We start from the raw sequence: 16512 nt of genomic DNA on the forward strand, positions 1-16512 counted from the left end.
GAAGAAGAAACCTAAAGGAAAGATACCTAGACTATAATGTTCAGTATAGTGCTCAGTTTGAGACCTTGAATGTGGCATTGAGCTTCCTGGCATCAAAGGAAAATACTGAAAATGTATATTACCTATTTGGAGCAATAAGCTAAGAAGGATTCCCTATGGAAGGTTTCATCAGAGAGTGAAGTTGTACAATATCTTTAAGGAAAGGGATACAGTTTGATGGGAAGCATGTTCATCAGTGTTTCTCAACCAGAGGTGCCTGGAGGCTGTGGCCTTCCAGTGAAGATGCCACTGTGGTGCACTGTGGATAAGCACGTACTAATGAGGATGTATAGCCGAGAATCTTACTCAGATGGTCAGAAGGAGAAAGAGGCAAAGAACCCTAGGCAAAGTCCTAGATAAAAGGGAATGGAATGAGTCATTTATTCTAAAAATACTCAGCATATGTGACATGCAAAGGAAACAGAGAATAAGATGCGTGTTGTGTGGGGAGAAATGGGTGAGACTTAGTTACTACCATATGCCAGGTGCTTTGCTGTCTTTACGTACATTCGTCTGATCTCCACCACAACTCTGTGAAGTAATGTTCATTTCAAAGGTCAAAATACAAGTCCACAGATTAAGGTAGCACAACTGCATAACCCCAGTTGGAATGAAAATCAGGTGCTTTCCCTATCTCAGTGTACTGCTACACTGAATTCTGTGTGAACAGTGTCCCTCGAGCTCAGCTAGAAAAGGATATCAAAACGACTGATTAAAACACACTCAGGGAGCCTGTGGCCTAACTGTGGGATGGAAACCAGATGAGAAACAACCTAGAATAGCAAAGGATGAGAACAAAGTCAAGTGGTTAATTCTCCTGGGACTGGTTGTGTGGTATGTAAGAGAGTGCACGAGCAACAGCATTGGAGTTGAGTGGGGGACAGAGAAGATTCCACAGACACTACTGTTTGGGAAGCCCAGTCCTGCTCATGGTGCTACAGAAGACCTTTCCTGGTGCTGGATAGTACAATTTATCTCTTGAAGGGTTGATTTAGATCATAGAGTACATGAATAGGTATAGAAACAGACAGGCTTGGAGTCCAAGCATGTATTTTTTCTAATGTTTTTATTAGCATGTATTAATTATATATAAAAATGGGTTTCATTATAACACTTTCATACATGTGCATGATCATATTCATCCCCACACCTTACCCTCCCCCACTCCTGTTAATCCCCTCCTCTTCCATTAGATCTCCTTGTACTTTAATGTCTTGTGTGTGTGTGACTTGATGTATTTCATTACGGTTATTAAAAGAATGCAAGTGGGAGTTTGTTTACAAGAGCACACCAAGCACATATCTCTATTGATACTTCTCTGTATCCTGCCTTATTTGCTTAGTCAACACAGAGACCAATCCAAGAACACTTAGTGAAGTAACACTGGTATGTAAAATCCCACCTACTCTTCCAATAATTCAAAGCCACGAAAAGCAAAGAGGGAATTCTAAAGGAGTGGGCAGTACAGTTGGGTACAGGAAACGCTCTCCTGTTTCATCTTCACACTTTCCTGCCACCTTCAAAGTATCTCAACCTTCCTTCCCAATGACACGGAGGATCCATTCAGAGAAAATGAAGTTTGTTTTATAGCTTCAGAAGTCCTATGTTATGAGAATGGGAGTCAGACTTCTCAGATTCTTCTGGCCTACTCTCTGACTTTCCTGAGAGTTCTTGCATAAGCCAATGGAGATGCACATTTTGTGTTTGGCAGCAGCAGTTTCTGAACATATTACACAGAAATCGTGGGGAGAAAATGAGAGAGATTATTACTGCTGCTAGGGACTAGAGATTTAGGGCATGAAATGTGTTGCATAAAGCAAATTCTGCCTCTGAAGAGGTTTTGGCTGTACTCAAAAGTTTGTTCTCTAAGATGTATTACTGTTTCAGAAGACATCTGAACTGTCCTGAAGTACTGAACTCTGGTCCCACTTTCCTACTGGGATGGCAAGATGCTGTCACCATCTCACCTGCCTTTACCTACTATGACATGTTGCCCCACCCAGCCAGGGGTAACCAGTCCAGTTACATGTGGGACTCAGTCAACGAGGCAACCCCTTGTATGACAGTTCTGGCATTCAGCTGGAGAGGAAATCTCTGTTTGGAACAGAAGAAATCTCAGTTGAGGAAAAAAAAGTTGTGCTCAAGAGGTGTATTATGGCTCAGGATTCTTTGTGGGTAAAGAGGGCAGAAGAAAAGGAAAATGTAGGGAACGTAATTAAAGAAAAGGGGGTGAGAGAAGAAATTGTAGAAGGGATTCAAATGAATAGCTTCAAAACTCAAAGAAAAAGAACAGAAGGTGGAGTGTGGAAGGAGAAAGGAGGCTTGGCATTCTGCCTTTCTTAGACTAATTTGGTTGTGAGCTTCAGTACTGACACAGTGATTGTGGAATACCATCTTCTGTGTTCTTTGAGCAGTCTGTCTTTTTCCCAGTAGTGGTATCATGTTGCTTATGCTGTTCTTTCAGGATTAACTCAACCTTTACTATCCAGAGCTTGTTTGGAAGTAGGGGGTAATAATAGAAATCAGGGAGCCAATTTGGTGATATCTCCTGAGTCTTCTATTTTCTTCCTTCTAGTTTCTTTGAGGATTTGACTTAGAAATAAATGTCTTTTGTATTTGTCAATAGACGTACCTCAGTCTATCATATTTTTCCTTAACAGTTTACCTACCAGGGTAAGTACAGGCAAGGATGTAAAGAGCATCAAAAAGCAGACGTTTTAAGATTTATATACTCCAGTGTGATTGAGTCTGAGTTTTTTTAATTAAGTATGATCTAGTTTAGTAAACTTTAGTTTGTATAAAATGTTGAGATTGGTTCTGTAAAATGAGAATATGCAGAAGCGTGTTTGAAGAGTGTTCTTCTCCACTCTGCAGTGGAGACAGTGTAAATTTGGCCAGCTCCTTCCCTGGCACTCACAGGGATGGAAGGCAGGGCTTTCACTTCCATAACAAATGTTTGTATACACATCTAGGAAGCCAACAATGGAAGACGTGGGTCAGAACCCATTGGATGGTGGGTAAGTAATCAGAATAATTAAGAGTTCGAGAGAATGCACTAGAAATCTCCAGCAATCCAGGAAGAAGGACCACAGTTGTGCAGGATGTGATCTCAAGCCTAAGAAGGCTTCTTAAAGAAGAAACTTTAGTTTCATTTTCTTGTAACTCATCAGATTGTCATGATACGGTTTTCCTGTCACCTAGCACAATGGCCTGGTTTAGGGAAAAGGCCAGCCCCGCCCATTGTCCATGCAACCCAAACTTCTGACAGACTTTATGTTTTTCAGCCTTGAAAGAGAGAATGCCCTGTCAGTAGGAAGAGTACCAGAGAGGGATGACTTCAGTGAGGTCGTAACTGAGAAGGAGGAGGCTCTGAGGAATCTGGAGCTAGAGACAGCAAAGTTGGTGAACAGCTTTCTGAAAAGGGCCCTCCAGGATGCCTTCTATAAGCAACTTCTGTTCTTTCCCCGGGGAGGGGTGGATCTTCACATACTCGATGCCTCTGCAATTGCAGAAATTACAGCTATTTAGGAGAGTATTCTGGACTGAAGCACCAGGGCTGAGCCTGGGCTCTGTCCCACATGCCTTGTGTGGGACCAGGGTATACTTTTCCTAAGTGACATACTCATCCCCACATATTTCTGTGGTGAGGGAAAAGGTGAAGAGCAGAGACATTTGTCTCCTTTGTTTCATTCTTCCTACAGGAGAAAAAGAAGAAGATCCTAAGCAAGAATGTGATGGAACTTCAGGAGAAGATAAGGGAGGCCCAGGTCATAAGGTTCTCCCATTCCCTAGAACTGACCTTTAGATGAGAAAGACTGGCTGTGTGGGCAGGGGATGTAAGAGATGAGTCCTGGGCATATTCAGTACAAATAAAATACATACAGACAGATAGCACATCTTTATAAATTATAGGTAATCACATTATATGATATACATTATATACTACATACACACAAAAGAAGAAATTTTTTACACATTCAAGGTCCATCCTTGAGCTACGACTAATATCTAAAGAATCCTAATAGAGCTGTGGTCTTCCTAAACTCTCTAGTAAGAAAAACAAAGAAGGGCAACCAGCATAATCTTTGTGCTCCATCATCCCCATTACCTTCAGAGTCTTCACATAGACTTTAAGGGCAGCATTTGTCCTCTGGTCATGACAGATTGTAGTGAGAGGGCTGAAAATCTGCAACGTGAGCAGAGATTCCCCACTCCTTCCTCTACAACTCTGCCTATTCTCCCTCCTCATAGCTACACACACACACACACACACACACACACACACACACACACACAGAGCTAAAAATAAAAATACAAATACAACTTAAGAAAAGGCATCAGGTTAGGCAGCTTCCACAGGAACAAAGAACCACATTTCCATTCAATAATGCAATTCAGTACCCGAATTTAGTAACTACCATTGTTCTGCAGGCTAAGACCTTAAGTCTACCCTTATCCTATCTTCAGTGTGTTTGCCTTGCTAAGTTCACAGTTACTGGCATGGTGTTTCAGATTTCAAGAGAATTTAAGAACACTGGCCCTGACCAAGAAGCCCTAGAGCAGATTTTGGCTGAACTGAGGTGAGTAGAGTAAACAAGAGATTTTATGAGAGATGTGCCAGTGGGAGAAACTTTTTACACATGTTCCTAGGTGTGATGTTATATATGTCCATTTGTGCCTCAGAGGCGATCCAATGTCCTTGTTACCTCTGCTTAATTCCATGGGGCGTCCTAACATTACCATTCACATAAGAAGCAAACATGCCTTCACTCAGTGCCACCAGGTGGAGGGAATTGTTCCAGAGCCTCATCAGTTGATAAAACACATTCTGAATGCTCACTAGAGTCTTTCCAAGAATTTATTTCTAAAGAGAACACACAAATAGATATTCAAGAAAGAAAATACTGATTTCTACAACTACATAAGGCTATCTCAGTGATCTTAGATTCTCCACACTATGGCTCATGGACAGAATAAGATTTATTTTTGAATTTTATTATATTTTTCCTCTACTAGAAGGCAAACCAATTTTGAGCATTAATTTGTGAAACTTTGTGGTTTGCACTCCGGTGTCTAGAACAGACTAGCACATAGAAGATGGTCAATAAATATTTGTTGAATGAGCAAGTGAAATGGACTCCAAATCTGGAGCAAAAACTCCACTGGGGAGCTCTTTGTGGAATTAGGGTGCAAATAGGGTATTTAGCTGAGCCCCACCATCAAGAATCCCATTGTTCTATGCTTTTCTCTGAAAAAGAGTGAAATGTCTCCTTTTTCCCTTGTGTGATTCAGAGAGTATGTCATGTACTAGTAAATAAGGTGAGGAAAAGGACTGGTGAGTTTTGGTCAACAGGAGAAAGGAGGGTGACTGGGTTCACTAGAGTCAGTCTTCTAAGGCTTAAATGTCAGCTCTGCCACTCTGAGACTTGTCCAAGTTATGTGCACAACTCCTCTCTGCCTTTGTTTCCCCATCTTTAAAATGAGAGTAATGATCATATATCCTCCCTTGATTACTATTGCTATTCAACACATAGTAGCTATTTGGGTCCTAATTCCTGCTGACCGGGATTTGCCTTGCACCAAAGAATGTTGTTAACTTTCTGGTGTTACGGTCATCTCTAGGTGAAACTACAAAAGACAACAGAGTCCTGTATGCAGCAAGAGAAGGGATTGGCCAAGGTAGAGCAGTGGGCTTTTTTTCTACTAAGGTTCTACCCAGAATATGAACAGGAGGGAAACCCAAGAGATTTCAGAAAGGAATTTTTCAGGCATGTGAGAGGGGAACAAGAACATTTCCCTTTGCTCAAAATTAGGTCCTATGCCTGAATGATGAGGTCACCTCTTTGTGAGGTGGTTGTTTCCCTTTAACTAAGAAGTTGCTAGGTAACTGGCCAAATGTCCAGTGTGCTAGACAGGTTCCCAGAGAAGCATCCAAGACTTGGTTCTGATTGAACTCATGAAGTTTGTTCATTTTCTTTCTAGATAAATAGTGACTACCAATTTGTGTATGAACTCTGTGAAGACCAAGCCCACTACATAAAGGTATAATGTGACTGAGGAAAGTCAGAGTAGAGATATAACCTCTCCAAGTTGGTTGATTTCTCATTAGGGTAGCACTTGCCTTAGGGAAAATGCCTTTTATTCAACACAGAAACCACAAAGCATATGACTGCTCCACACACTGTGCTGGGCCCTTATGGTATAGTGTTTTCTCAATCCATTTGTCTAGTGAGTCAATGGGGCTGATTCTGTTATGAGGACACTGAAGCTTCAAGGAGCTCCGGGGAACTCAGCTAGTACAGGTAAAACCTGTGATTTGAATGCAAGCAGTTTCCAGAGGGAGAATTTTTGTTCATGTATTATCTATCCTGCCAAGCGCCTCCCTATTTTGTGCAACCACCCTCTTGTGTGAAGCATTCAGAATATTAAAAATTAGTCTTAGCAGACTATTCCTATCAAAGACTTTGAAATTAAAATACAAAATTTCTTGCTTATGATATTTTTCCTCCCCCACCCCACTCCCCGTGACCATGGGAAGAAATACCAAGAAATTCTTAGGAAGATGGAAAAGGAGAAAGAAGTGTTACTATTTGAAAAAGAAATGTAAGTTTGAAAAAAATGACCTCCCTGATGGACTACAGTGACCATCCTGGGTAGTCCCTGTAGGGAAGAATACTTCTTGGGACTGTCAGTATTACTGTGTAAATGACCTCCAGTGGTTCATCCCTGGCTGCCTTCTCTCATGCTCCAGACTGAAAACTCAGAATCATTCAGACTTGTCTCTTGCCTGCCCCAGTAACTGGTCCTTGAAATGCCTTTATTTATTTATTTATTTATTTATTTTTGTCTTTTTTGAAATGCCTCTTTAATAATGTTCTTTCATACATCCTGAGTTGAGTACAGTTTCCCCAAAATGACTAAACCTATATTCAGAGAGGAAGAAGGCCCACAGGCCAGACACAGAAATGGCTGTCAACTGTGTGTGACTCCCTCTTTGCTAGGACACTGTTGACCCACTAGACTGATCAGATGTTCTGTCATGTCCATGTAGGCTTGAATTCCTCAGGATTTACCACACTTTGTTTTTTTCTGCTTCCTAATTGTGTCATGCTTTACATAATATGCATAGCATGCACATATTTAAATATATGGCTGTGAACTTTTTCTATGTGTATGCATGTTCATACCACTCAGACCCACATAGAGAATACTTTGAGTCCCAGGAGTCTCCTTGGACTCCCTAACCCTGTCAGCACTCCTTACAAAGGTAACCCTAGTCTTTGGTAATTTAAAAAATCTGTTCTCAAGCATTTATAAATTCAGTCTATCATCTCCTTTGTGTCTGGCTTTCTCTGAGGATCATCTATACTGCAGCACGTGCCTTGTGCTTTCTGTGGCCTATATTCCACTGTATAAGTATCATTGATGAGCACTTTGACTATTTCAAGTCGGGTTTTAAAGCTGCTACAAAAATTCTTGTGCATGCCTTTTGATAGATACATACTCTCATTTTTGCAGCACCATTGGCTACACATATCTTTGGTTTACTACATGAAACGTTTTCCACAGTGACTGTACCAATATCCCATGCCACAAGAACTATACAAGAATTCTGGGTTGGTAAGATGATCCAGTGGGTAAAAGCAGCTTGCTGCCATGCCCAATGACCTGAATTTGATTCCAGGGACCCACACGGTGGAAGAAGAGAACCGACTCCTGCAGGTTGTCCTCTGACCTCAACATGCATTTCATGGCATGCACACATGCACACAAATCATTCAGTCAATCAATCAATCAATCAATCAATCAATATGATTTAAGTAATTCTGGTCACACTATTTCCTCATTTTCATTTGGTATTTACAATTTAATTTTAGTCACCTGAAGAAACATCATGATATATAATTTTGATTTTAACAATGCAGCTCATTAATGATTATCAAAGATATACAGCTTTCAAAATGCTTACTGGAAATTTGAATATGCTCTTACACAGGATACCTTTTTACTCCATTTGGGAATTGTCAGTCTTTTTATTACTATTTTTTAAGTGTTTTTGAGGCAAGTTCTCCTTGTAGCCCCAGCTGGCTTGGAACTCACTATGTAGACCAGGCTGACTTTAATCTCAGAGAGCTACATCTGCCTCTGCCTGCCTAGTGGGATTAAAGGCATGCGCCACCACTCCAAGTCTTTTCATTACCTATGTATAAGAGTTTCTTAAAGTTCTTTGTTAAGTACATCTATTTCACTCTATCCTATGACTTCCCTTTTTTGGTCTTTATTTTTTTCTCTCTGTGGTACTAGGAACTGAACCCAGGGCCTCACAAATGCTAGGCAAGTACTCTATCACTGAACCTATTTCCAGTGCTCTTTTAAAATTTTTAATGGCACTATGTGTGTGTGTGTGTGTGTGTGTGTGTGTGTGTGTGTGTGTGTTTGTTTCTACTTTTATGTGTGTGTACATGTGTGTACAGGTGTACTTCCCCATGCAGGTACAATGTGTGGAGGCCAGAGACTGACATCAGGATGTCTCCCTCTGTTTTTTCTCTTAAGGTTTTTAAGAGAGTCTCTCACCGAACCTGGGTCTCACTGTTTCAGCTAGACTGGCTGGCTAGCAAATCCCCAATATCCGCTTGTCACTGCCCCCAGTGCATTACCAAATGTGGCTTTTTAATGCACATACTGGGGATCTGAACTCAGGTCCTCATACTTGTACAGGCAAGTACTTTACCCACTGAGTCATTTCCCTAGACCCCCTAATGACATTTTCAATGGACAATAATTGGTCATTTGAAAGAAATCAAAGCCGTCAAATTTATCAACTTGTTTTTATTTGCATATTGCTTTCCTTGGGTCATAGAACAATACTTCTATGATATCCCCATATTTTTGTGTATTCTGTTATCTTTTATATTTGTGTTTATATTCACCTGAAATTTATTCTTCCTGTATCCCACCAGCCCTACACACGTTTTAAGAGACCATGCATTTCCATTGGTGCCTTGTTTCTATAAATCAAGTGAACTTGTACATGTGAGTCTTGTTTGACATACTTAATTCTGTACAATTATCTGTCTCTGCCCTTTGAACAATATTGGTGTTTTATTTATTCCAGCTTTGTAGTCTTGAGACATGGTAATATACATTCTACAAGTGTTTTGTTCTTATTCAAGAACATCTTGGCTATTTTGGGGCCCTTGAATTTCAATACATATTTTAAAATCAAATTTTAAACTTATACCAAGGAAACCTTGCTGAAACTTTTATTTTAATTATCTGGAATCTGTAAATAAAATTTGGAGGATAATTAATGTCTAATCAGCAGTTATTCAAACCATAAACTGAACCTTATCCATCCATTTGTTTAGATCTTCTTTGACTTGTCTAACAGTGTATTATCATTTCCTATATAGTGTTTTTATGCATTTTTAATCATACTGATATTTTTGTTGCCATTGTAAATGTTATATTTGTTAATTTGATTTTATCATTGGTTATTGCTATTATATAGAAATACATTGACATCTACTTACCATATCGTATCCATGAGTATTGTTAACATCACTTATTCTATTAATCCATAGGTTCTTTTAGATTCTTATATATGAACAATGAGAGATTTTTTTTCCTTTTCAATCTTCATACTTTATATTGATTTTTTTCTCATTTTAATGCAGTGTCTCTGACTTTATAATATAGGCTAGAGGGATATAACTTTACTGAACTTAAGGTTAAATTCTTGATGCTACCAATAAATATATAGTGTGTGGCTCTCCTGCAGACGTTGTACCAATTTAAGATATTTTGTTCCATTTTTGAGTTTCCTGGGTGTTTTTTTTATCGTAGCAGATACTATGTTAAATACTTTTGTGGTATCTATTGAAAGCATAGTGTTTTTCCCTTGCAAATGTACCAATACTCTTCTCAAGAGATGGGCCTTAAACTCAGCCTTTTTCTCCTTAACACTGCATTACTACTCCAATCTTTGCTCCACTCTAGGATCTTTCTGCCTTCTGGAGTTTGGAAATCCTGGACATAGCTAAGATTCTCACATTGAGAGAGAATTCCATATAGATTTTGAACTCACTTCTCTGTTGTAACCTCCTCCTTTGAATCTTTCCCCGCAAGCCGTAGTTGCTTTGACAGTCTTAAACTCCAGATTCTGTCCCCTCAGCCAGTTGATGCTGCTACTTTCTGCTTGGACTCTATCCCCTTGTACCACAAGTTGGCACAGTCCTTGAGGGGAAGCCTGGTGTGAAGGGGGAATCATCTCAGTCTACTTCGCTTCACTTGGAAGCTTGGATCACTTGGACTTCTGACTGCTGTCTCCAGTACATTCAAACAGTTGTGTGCTTTGTCAAGTTTTATAGTTACTTTTGGAAATGGGCTCGTCTGACACAAGCTACTTCATTGTGGCAAGAACCCAGAGCCTGTGTCACTTTTCTCTTTACCTCTTTATTGATGATCATAAAAGGAAATTCCTATGAAATGCTGGATAAACTTTTACTAGACTCAATTCTGTAACGGAAAATAGTTCTAAATATACAAATGAGCTAAAGTGACCAGAAGGCATTGGAGAGTGATTAAAAGCAGGCAGATGATATCGGTTGACAATTGAGAGAAGAGAATGGCAGGAAGTTATTTCCCCAATTTTTATACCTTCTAGCCTGAGGTCAGCTCAAACCTGTTGTGTGTATGGAGCTGTTAAAACATTGAGAGAAAACCTGCAGTCTTTTTGTTCTAAGAAGCAGAGGACAGAATTTAGGATAGCTGGAAAGTAGAGAGCCAGATTGAAGGATTTCAAAGTCTCTACGTGATGTAATCTAATGTTAAGTCCACCCATACAGTCTGTCTCTGGTGGCAGTACACATGCCATATCAGGTCTTAAAACCCCAGCAGGGATGCTGATGGACTGCCATGAGCAGTCACAGTTTGAGAGTTAGTCAGAGGTTTAGGCAAAGTTTCTGGACATTGCCATTCTCTTAAGAATGAAATACATGTGATATAGAAGCAGAAGTAGAGGACATTTTTTTTTCAGTGCTTAAATATTTTATTTGAATTCGGTACCCATTAAGTTAAACATTAAATTGACCAATCATCTTGAAGCAGAATAGGACAGAGTGATGTCCAGAAAACTTTACCGAAAATGCTGTAAAATTAGGATATAAAAAAACAAGTTGGCAGTGAATCACTTTTGCCTGGAAGAAGGAAACCAACTGGAGGAGAGGCAAGACCACATATGAGGAGGACAATTGGGGGCAGGGAATGAATTAAAGCAATGTATAAGAATGCATATGCATGAAAAGGCCATAATGAAACTCATTCGTATGCTGTTTAAAAATTAATAACTGAAAAAAGAACCAATCATATTTGCCAAGATCTTTGTATGTTGAATTATGAATTTCAAATCACAGATGTTACAGGACTTAGAAAGGTACCTTATATCAGCCCTTGGATTGTGTTGCATGATTCTTGGCTCTGATCTTTTTGATCCAGATCCAAAGCCCAGAATAACTCTTCCCAAGTAGTAAAACCCGGAACAACTTTGGTGGACACCATTCAAAGTAACATGGTAAGTCTCTCCTGTCCACACTTGAGTTTTTCTCCAGCCCTCCTCTTTCCCAGGGTGTCTCTCTCCCTCTTCTTTGTAATAACCCTAGAGTTAGGAAGTGAGATTCAGTTGCCTAGCACCACATCATGGCATCTAGTAAAAAGCAGAGCCATGATACAAACCTGGGTGGCCTGAGGACAAGCTCTCTGCTTAGGCATCCTCCCAAACCACCTTTCCGTGAGCATTTGATCACACATAACTTTTATGTTGTTTTCCACAGGAGAAGAAAATCATTAAGAAACAAAAAAGGATGTTTTGGTTCAGGTAAGTGACAGAATCATGCTCTTATCCCAGTTAGTCCATGCCATGTTCTCATGCAGATAACCTGATATGTGCCAAAGGAATGAGTGTAAGCACATCTGTCAAACAGGCATGTTGGGCCACCTCAGAGTGCTCCAAACCCTCCCTTTCTTTACACAGTTGTATCATCAGTTACCTGGTTCTAAACACCTTAAGGAATTAGTGGCTACTTCTGGGGCGCTCAGGATGGAGGCTGTAGGTTACATTTTGCTTCATATGTTCCCTTTCTATTTTCCATTTCCTGCATGCTGCACCTCTGCTATACTCTTGGAAAGAGAGTGCAGGGTGCGTTAACTTTCTTTGTTCTTTTACTGTAGGCTGAGAAAAACTTTTAGGGCAAAAAAATCACTTGATTTCTCTGTTTTTTTTTTCTTTTTTCTTTTTTCAATTTTTGAAATAATGAGATTGACCATGAAGTACTTTCTGTGGTACTTTCATGAAAAGTTGAAATTTTTGACAACTCAAAGACCAATTGCCAGGGTAGAATTTTATTGGATACATACAAGAAATTAGCTACTTTATTATTTGATTTGCCATTTTTTGACACTTGATGCTTAGAACAAACCAGTCTTCATCACTGTGCATAGATGTTAATATGAAATGGTTAAATCTTAATTGAAGAATCACTTGTGGAAGACATGAAGAGGGCCACTGATCATGAGACTCACAATGTGGCAGTCTTGGAACTTTTTCTGTTAACCCCCAAGAGGCCTGCCCCATATACAGTACCCAAAAAGTCATTTTTTATTGTAAATGCAACTTTCCTATAATGTCATCTATTCTGTTAATAGACTTAAATGTCAGAGGGTGGTCTTCAAAGCCTGATCACTAAATCACTTTTCTGTTTTTTCCTGGCATATGCCTTCTCCCCAAGCTCTACTCTCCCTGCCAGTTTTTCCTAAAGAAAGCAATTTGGCAGCCATTCTTAAGTTCATACCCCACTACTTGAGACTCAGCTGTTCCAATGTATTAATGATGAATATCTCTTTGCAGGCACTTCCAGTATCCTTTCTCCCTGATCATGATCTTCATTTGGCTACTGGGTTACATGTTCTTCCACTCGCAGTACATAAACCCACACCTTCTGGTGGACACCCTGCCCATGCTGATGAGCAGGAGCAACTTGAAGTGGCTAACAGACATAGTATTTCCCTTCCTCACTCTAGAGATGGATGATGTTCTACCACACTAGCTTGGGGTGACCTGCCAGGCCTCACACTGCACCCATAGCCATAGCCATGGCTATGATCCCATATTCGTGATGTGGGCCAGAAAGGAACTGGAAGCCTTTGAGTCAGAGTTTCTATGTGACATCTGATCTTTATATTTAATTCTCCCCTATAGTGTCTCTCTTTCAAATAATACATTTGACCAGAGTCCACAGGTAAATGAATAGAACTAGAAACAATCATCCTGAGTGAGATTAATGCATCTCTCAACTTTCACCAGAGAAGCTTCGTTACTCAGCAAATGATGATTAACACTGAAACCGACAACTGGTTAATGTGCAGAGAACAAGAGGCTACAGAGTGCTTGTCCCTGAATATGGCACTATATTTCTGCCTCAAAAGCCTAGGGACCATTGCAGAAGAGGGGTGTGGTGGAAAGATTGTAAGAACTGGAGGTGGTGGATGATCACAAGGAAATAGAGTTTTCCAGACAGCTAGTCAGTTACTCATATGAACTCAGAGCAATGGTGACAGCATGCAGAAGTCCCATGTAAGCTTAGAGAAGACAAAATTCCTACATAGATGTGGGGAAGTGGTTAAAAAACTCCAACCCTACCTAAGAACCTATTGGCGACTGATGGCTGCTGGGAGGGGCAGACACAGTCTTTTTTAAGAATGTGATTCTTAGTAGCTTTACCAGGATCCAGTGGATGGACCCACATGCTGATGAAAATTTGGGTACACAAATTAGACTCTATAGACCTTATTTTATATAATAGAGTACATTAAATTAAGCAGGGGCAGTAAGGGAAGGTGCAGATAGGGAAAGCTAAACACCATCACATTATTTTATGAAAATTGCAAAAAACAAATAAAAGTGTTTTAATACTTGGTAAAATATCACACACACACACACACACACACACAAATATAAATAGAAAATCCTTCTAGCACCTCCCCCAAATAAGAACTTAAGTAAAATTCAAGTACCAATGAAAGTGTAAAGCTCAGAAAGTGGTTTTAGATATAACCAAATGAAACTTGTACCTTTAGATATGACCAAGTAAACATGTATGACTATCATTCAACTTCTAATTCAAATGTTGTCATTTTCATAAGGCCCTACCCTCCATTTCCTTCTGACTGGAGACAGCATATCTTGCATTCCAAATGCTGCTAGCAATTTTCTGGATTTACAGACATCTCTGTCCTCTTCTACCTTCTGGTGTCATTACCATGTGCCTTGACCTTGAGACAGCTGTCTTCTTTGTTTATGAAGTCATCCCATGTAGATCCTTAGCACAGTACAAAGTAGGACTTAGTAAAGGAGGAATGCTTCCATGAGGCTAGGATCCTATTATAAGAGCACACAGTTTCAGGAGACCTGGCAAGGTGCTGGTAGTACAGAAGCAAGGGGGATGAGACATGACAAAAAGACATTATGTCATCTGTCCAGCAGGTGGCATCACCATGGTTACAGAAGCTGCCATTTTAGGGGCCATTCTTGAAACAGTTTCTGAGTTTCACTGGACAACATAGAATACAGGTAACATGCTGCATGTCTGCCTTGGCTACAGTCATGGTCCCGTCTCGGGTTTTCTTTCTGGAGTCTTGAAAGTATGGTCTCAGAACATGCTGCCTGCAATATAAAAACCTGATCAACATCTCCCTCTTGTGGCCAAATGAAAGCTCTTCGCATTTCAGCTGCCTTCTTTATCCAAAGGACTAAGGTGTTGATGTAGAAAAGGCAAATTAGATGTGACACTCCTGGGAAATTCTCTGTGTGTTCTAATAGTTAAAATTAGTCTTCATTCATTACTCAACAAACATTTGTTAAGTATCTTTCTTGGGCTAGCATCTTTCTAGATATTGGAATTATAGACATGAACAAAATGGACCAAACTCTGGCCAAATTCTAGCTGGTAGAAGAAGACACAACTGGATACACAGGTATCAGATGATTTGTATTATATCCAAATTAGGGGGTGGGAAGGAGGGCTGAGAAAGAGTAGTTGTAGCCTTCACTGACAAGGTGATTTTTTTTTTTAAGTCCTGAAAGAGGTGATGGAGCTATATAAATGCCAAGGGGAGCAGCTCACAGAGAAGGATTCAACAGACACATGACTGGGAGGATCCTTTGAGGATTTCCTGTCCACACCTCATTAAAATAAATCTTTTCATGAGAATCCTGAATTCTAGTCCTTTCTGGTCCAGGGTCCTGCTGATATACCTTTTACTGGTCAGAGTTGCTAGGCTGAGCTTTAGCACATGGGACTCTAAGGTTACAGGGGCACTGACAGTACAAGTAAAAAGAATGGCTACAGCAGGCCAAGAAATGTATTCAGAGTACCCCTGAACCATCCGCATCCTTATCACATAATCCTCAAAAACTCAAGGTCTCCTAGGCTCCTTTCTACACCTAGCCCTTCCCACAGAAATATCATATCCCTCCAGCCCAACATTCAAGACTGCCCACAAAATAGTGACTTGGGAAAATATGGATTAGGTAAACTTTTCTTACCATCCAGTAGGAATTTGGAACCTTGGAACTGTGCTGGAAATCCATGTTGCAAATGCAGAGAGGCCTTTGATGCCCCAGGAAGTATGTCTCCAAGAAAAAGCTGATTCCAGAAGAGCCTGGTCAGCATGCCCGAGTAGTGTAAGAAAAAAGGGAATATGCTGCTTTAAATGAACAACAGTGGGGTGGTGAGCTGGCTCAGTGGACAAAGCACTTGTAGCTTAAGCATGAGGACCAGAGTTTAGATCCCTAGAACCCATATAAATGCCAGGTGGGTATGACAGCTTGCCTATAATTCCAGGGCTCAGAAGGCCAAAGAGGGTGTTGTGATTTGAGTATGGCATGTCCCCCAAACACTCATGTATTTGAACAGGTGGCAGTGCTGTTTGGGAAGGCTATGGAAGCTTTAGGAATGGAGACTTGCTGGAGGAAGTAGGTCACTCAGACTGGGCTTGGAGGTTTTATAGCCTGGCCCCACTACTGTTCTCTGCTTCCTGAGTGTGGATGCAATGATGTCAACCAGCTTCCAGCTCCTGCCACAGTGCTTTCCTTGTCTGTGTCATATCTTCTCCACTGTGGTGAACTTATCCCTCTGGAACTGTAAGCCAAAATAAACATTTTCTCCCTTAATTTGTTTTTGTTAGGATATTTATCACAGCAACAGAAAGGAAATGAATTCACAGGGAATCCCTGGAGCAAGTTGGCTAGTGAGATTAGCCTATATCCTCAAGCCTTGAGTTGAGGGAGAGAGACTTTGCCTCCGTGAATAAGATGGAGAGTTATCAGGGAAGACATCGAAAGTCAGCATCACACTTCCACACACAGATGCTCACACATGCATGTGAACTCACACCATGGGAATACACGTACACGCA

At 40.4% G+C, this 16512-nt stretch overlaps 1 protein-coding gene across 1 annotated transcript; it reads left to right on the top strand.

Moving 5' to 3' along the window:
* Window positions 1-3021: 3021 nt before the first annotated feature.
* LOC103740529 (transmembrane and coiled-coil domain-containing protein 5B-like) lies at window positions 3022-13142 on the top strand. The gene is made up of 9 exons (XM_008841173.1): window positions 3022-3056; window positions 3324-3441; window positions 3741-3806; window positions 5662-5718; window positions 6022-6081; window positions 6578-6642; window positions 11536-11611; window positions 11871-11914; window positions 12944-13142. The coding sequence occupies exons 1-9, from the start codon at window positions 3022-3024 to the stop codon at window positions 13140-13142; spliced, it is 720 nt and encodes a 239-aa protein (XP_008839395.1).
* The last annotated feature ends 3370 nt before the right edge of the window (window positions 13143-16512 follow it).

Source organism: Nannospalax galili, unplaced genomic scaffold (genome assembly GCF_000622305.1).
Source record: "Nannospalax galili isolate Female #2095 unplaced genomic scaffold, S.galili_v1.0 scaffold999, whole genome shotgun sequence".
NCBI lineage: Eukaryota > Metazoa > Chordata > Mammalia > Rodentia > Spalacidae > Nannospalax > Nannospalax galili.

Bases quoted from the DNA above. Each gene is read 5' to 3' on its own strand.
- LOC103740529 (XM_008841173.1), top strand. From the start codon at position 3,022: ATGGAAGACGTGGGTCAGAACCCATTGGATGGTGG. The intron at 3,442-3,740 runs GTGAACAGCTTT...TTCTTCCTACAG, and splicing joins AGCTAGAGACAGCAAAGTTG to GAGAAAAAGAAGAAGATCCT. The intron at 6,082-6,577 runs GTATAATGTGAC...GACCATGGGAAG, and splicing joins ACCAAGCCCACTACATAAAG to AAATACCAAGAAATTCTTAG.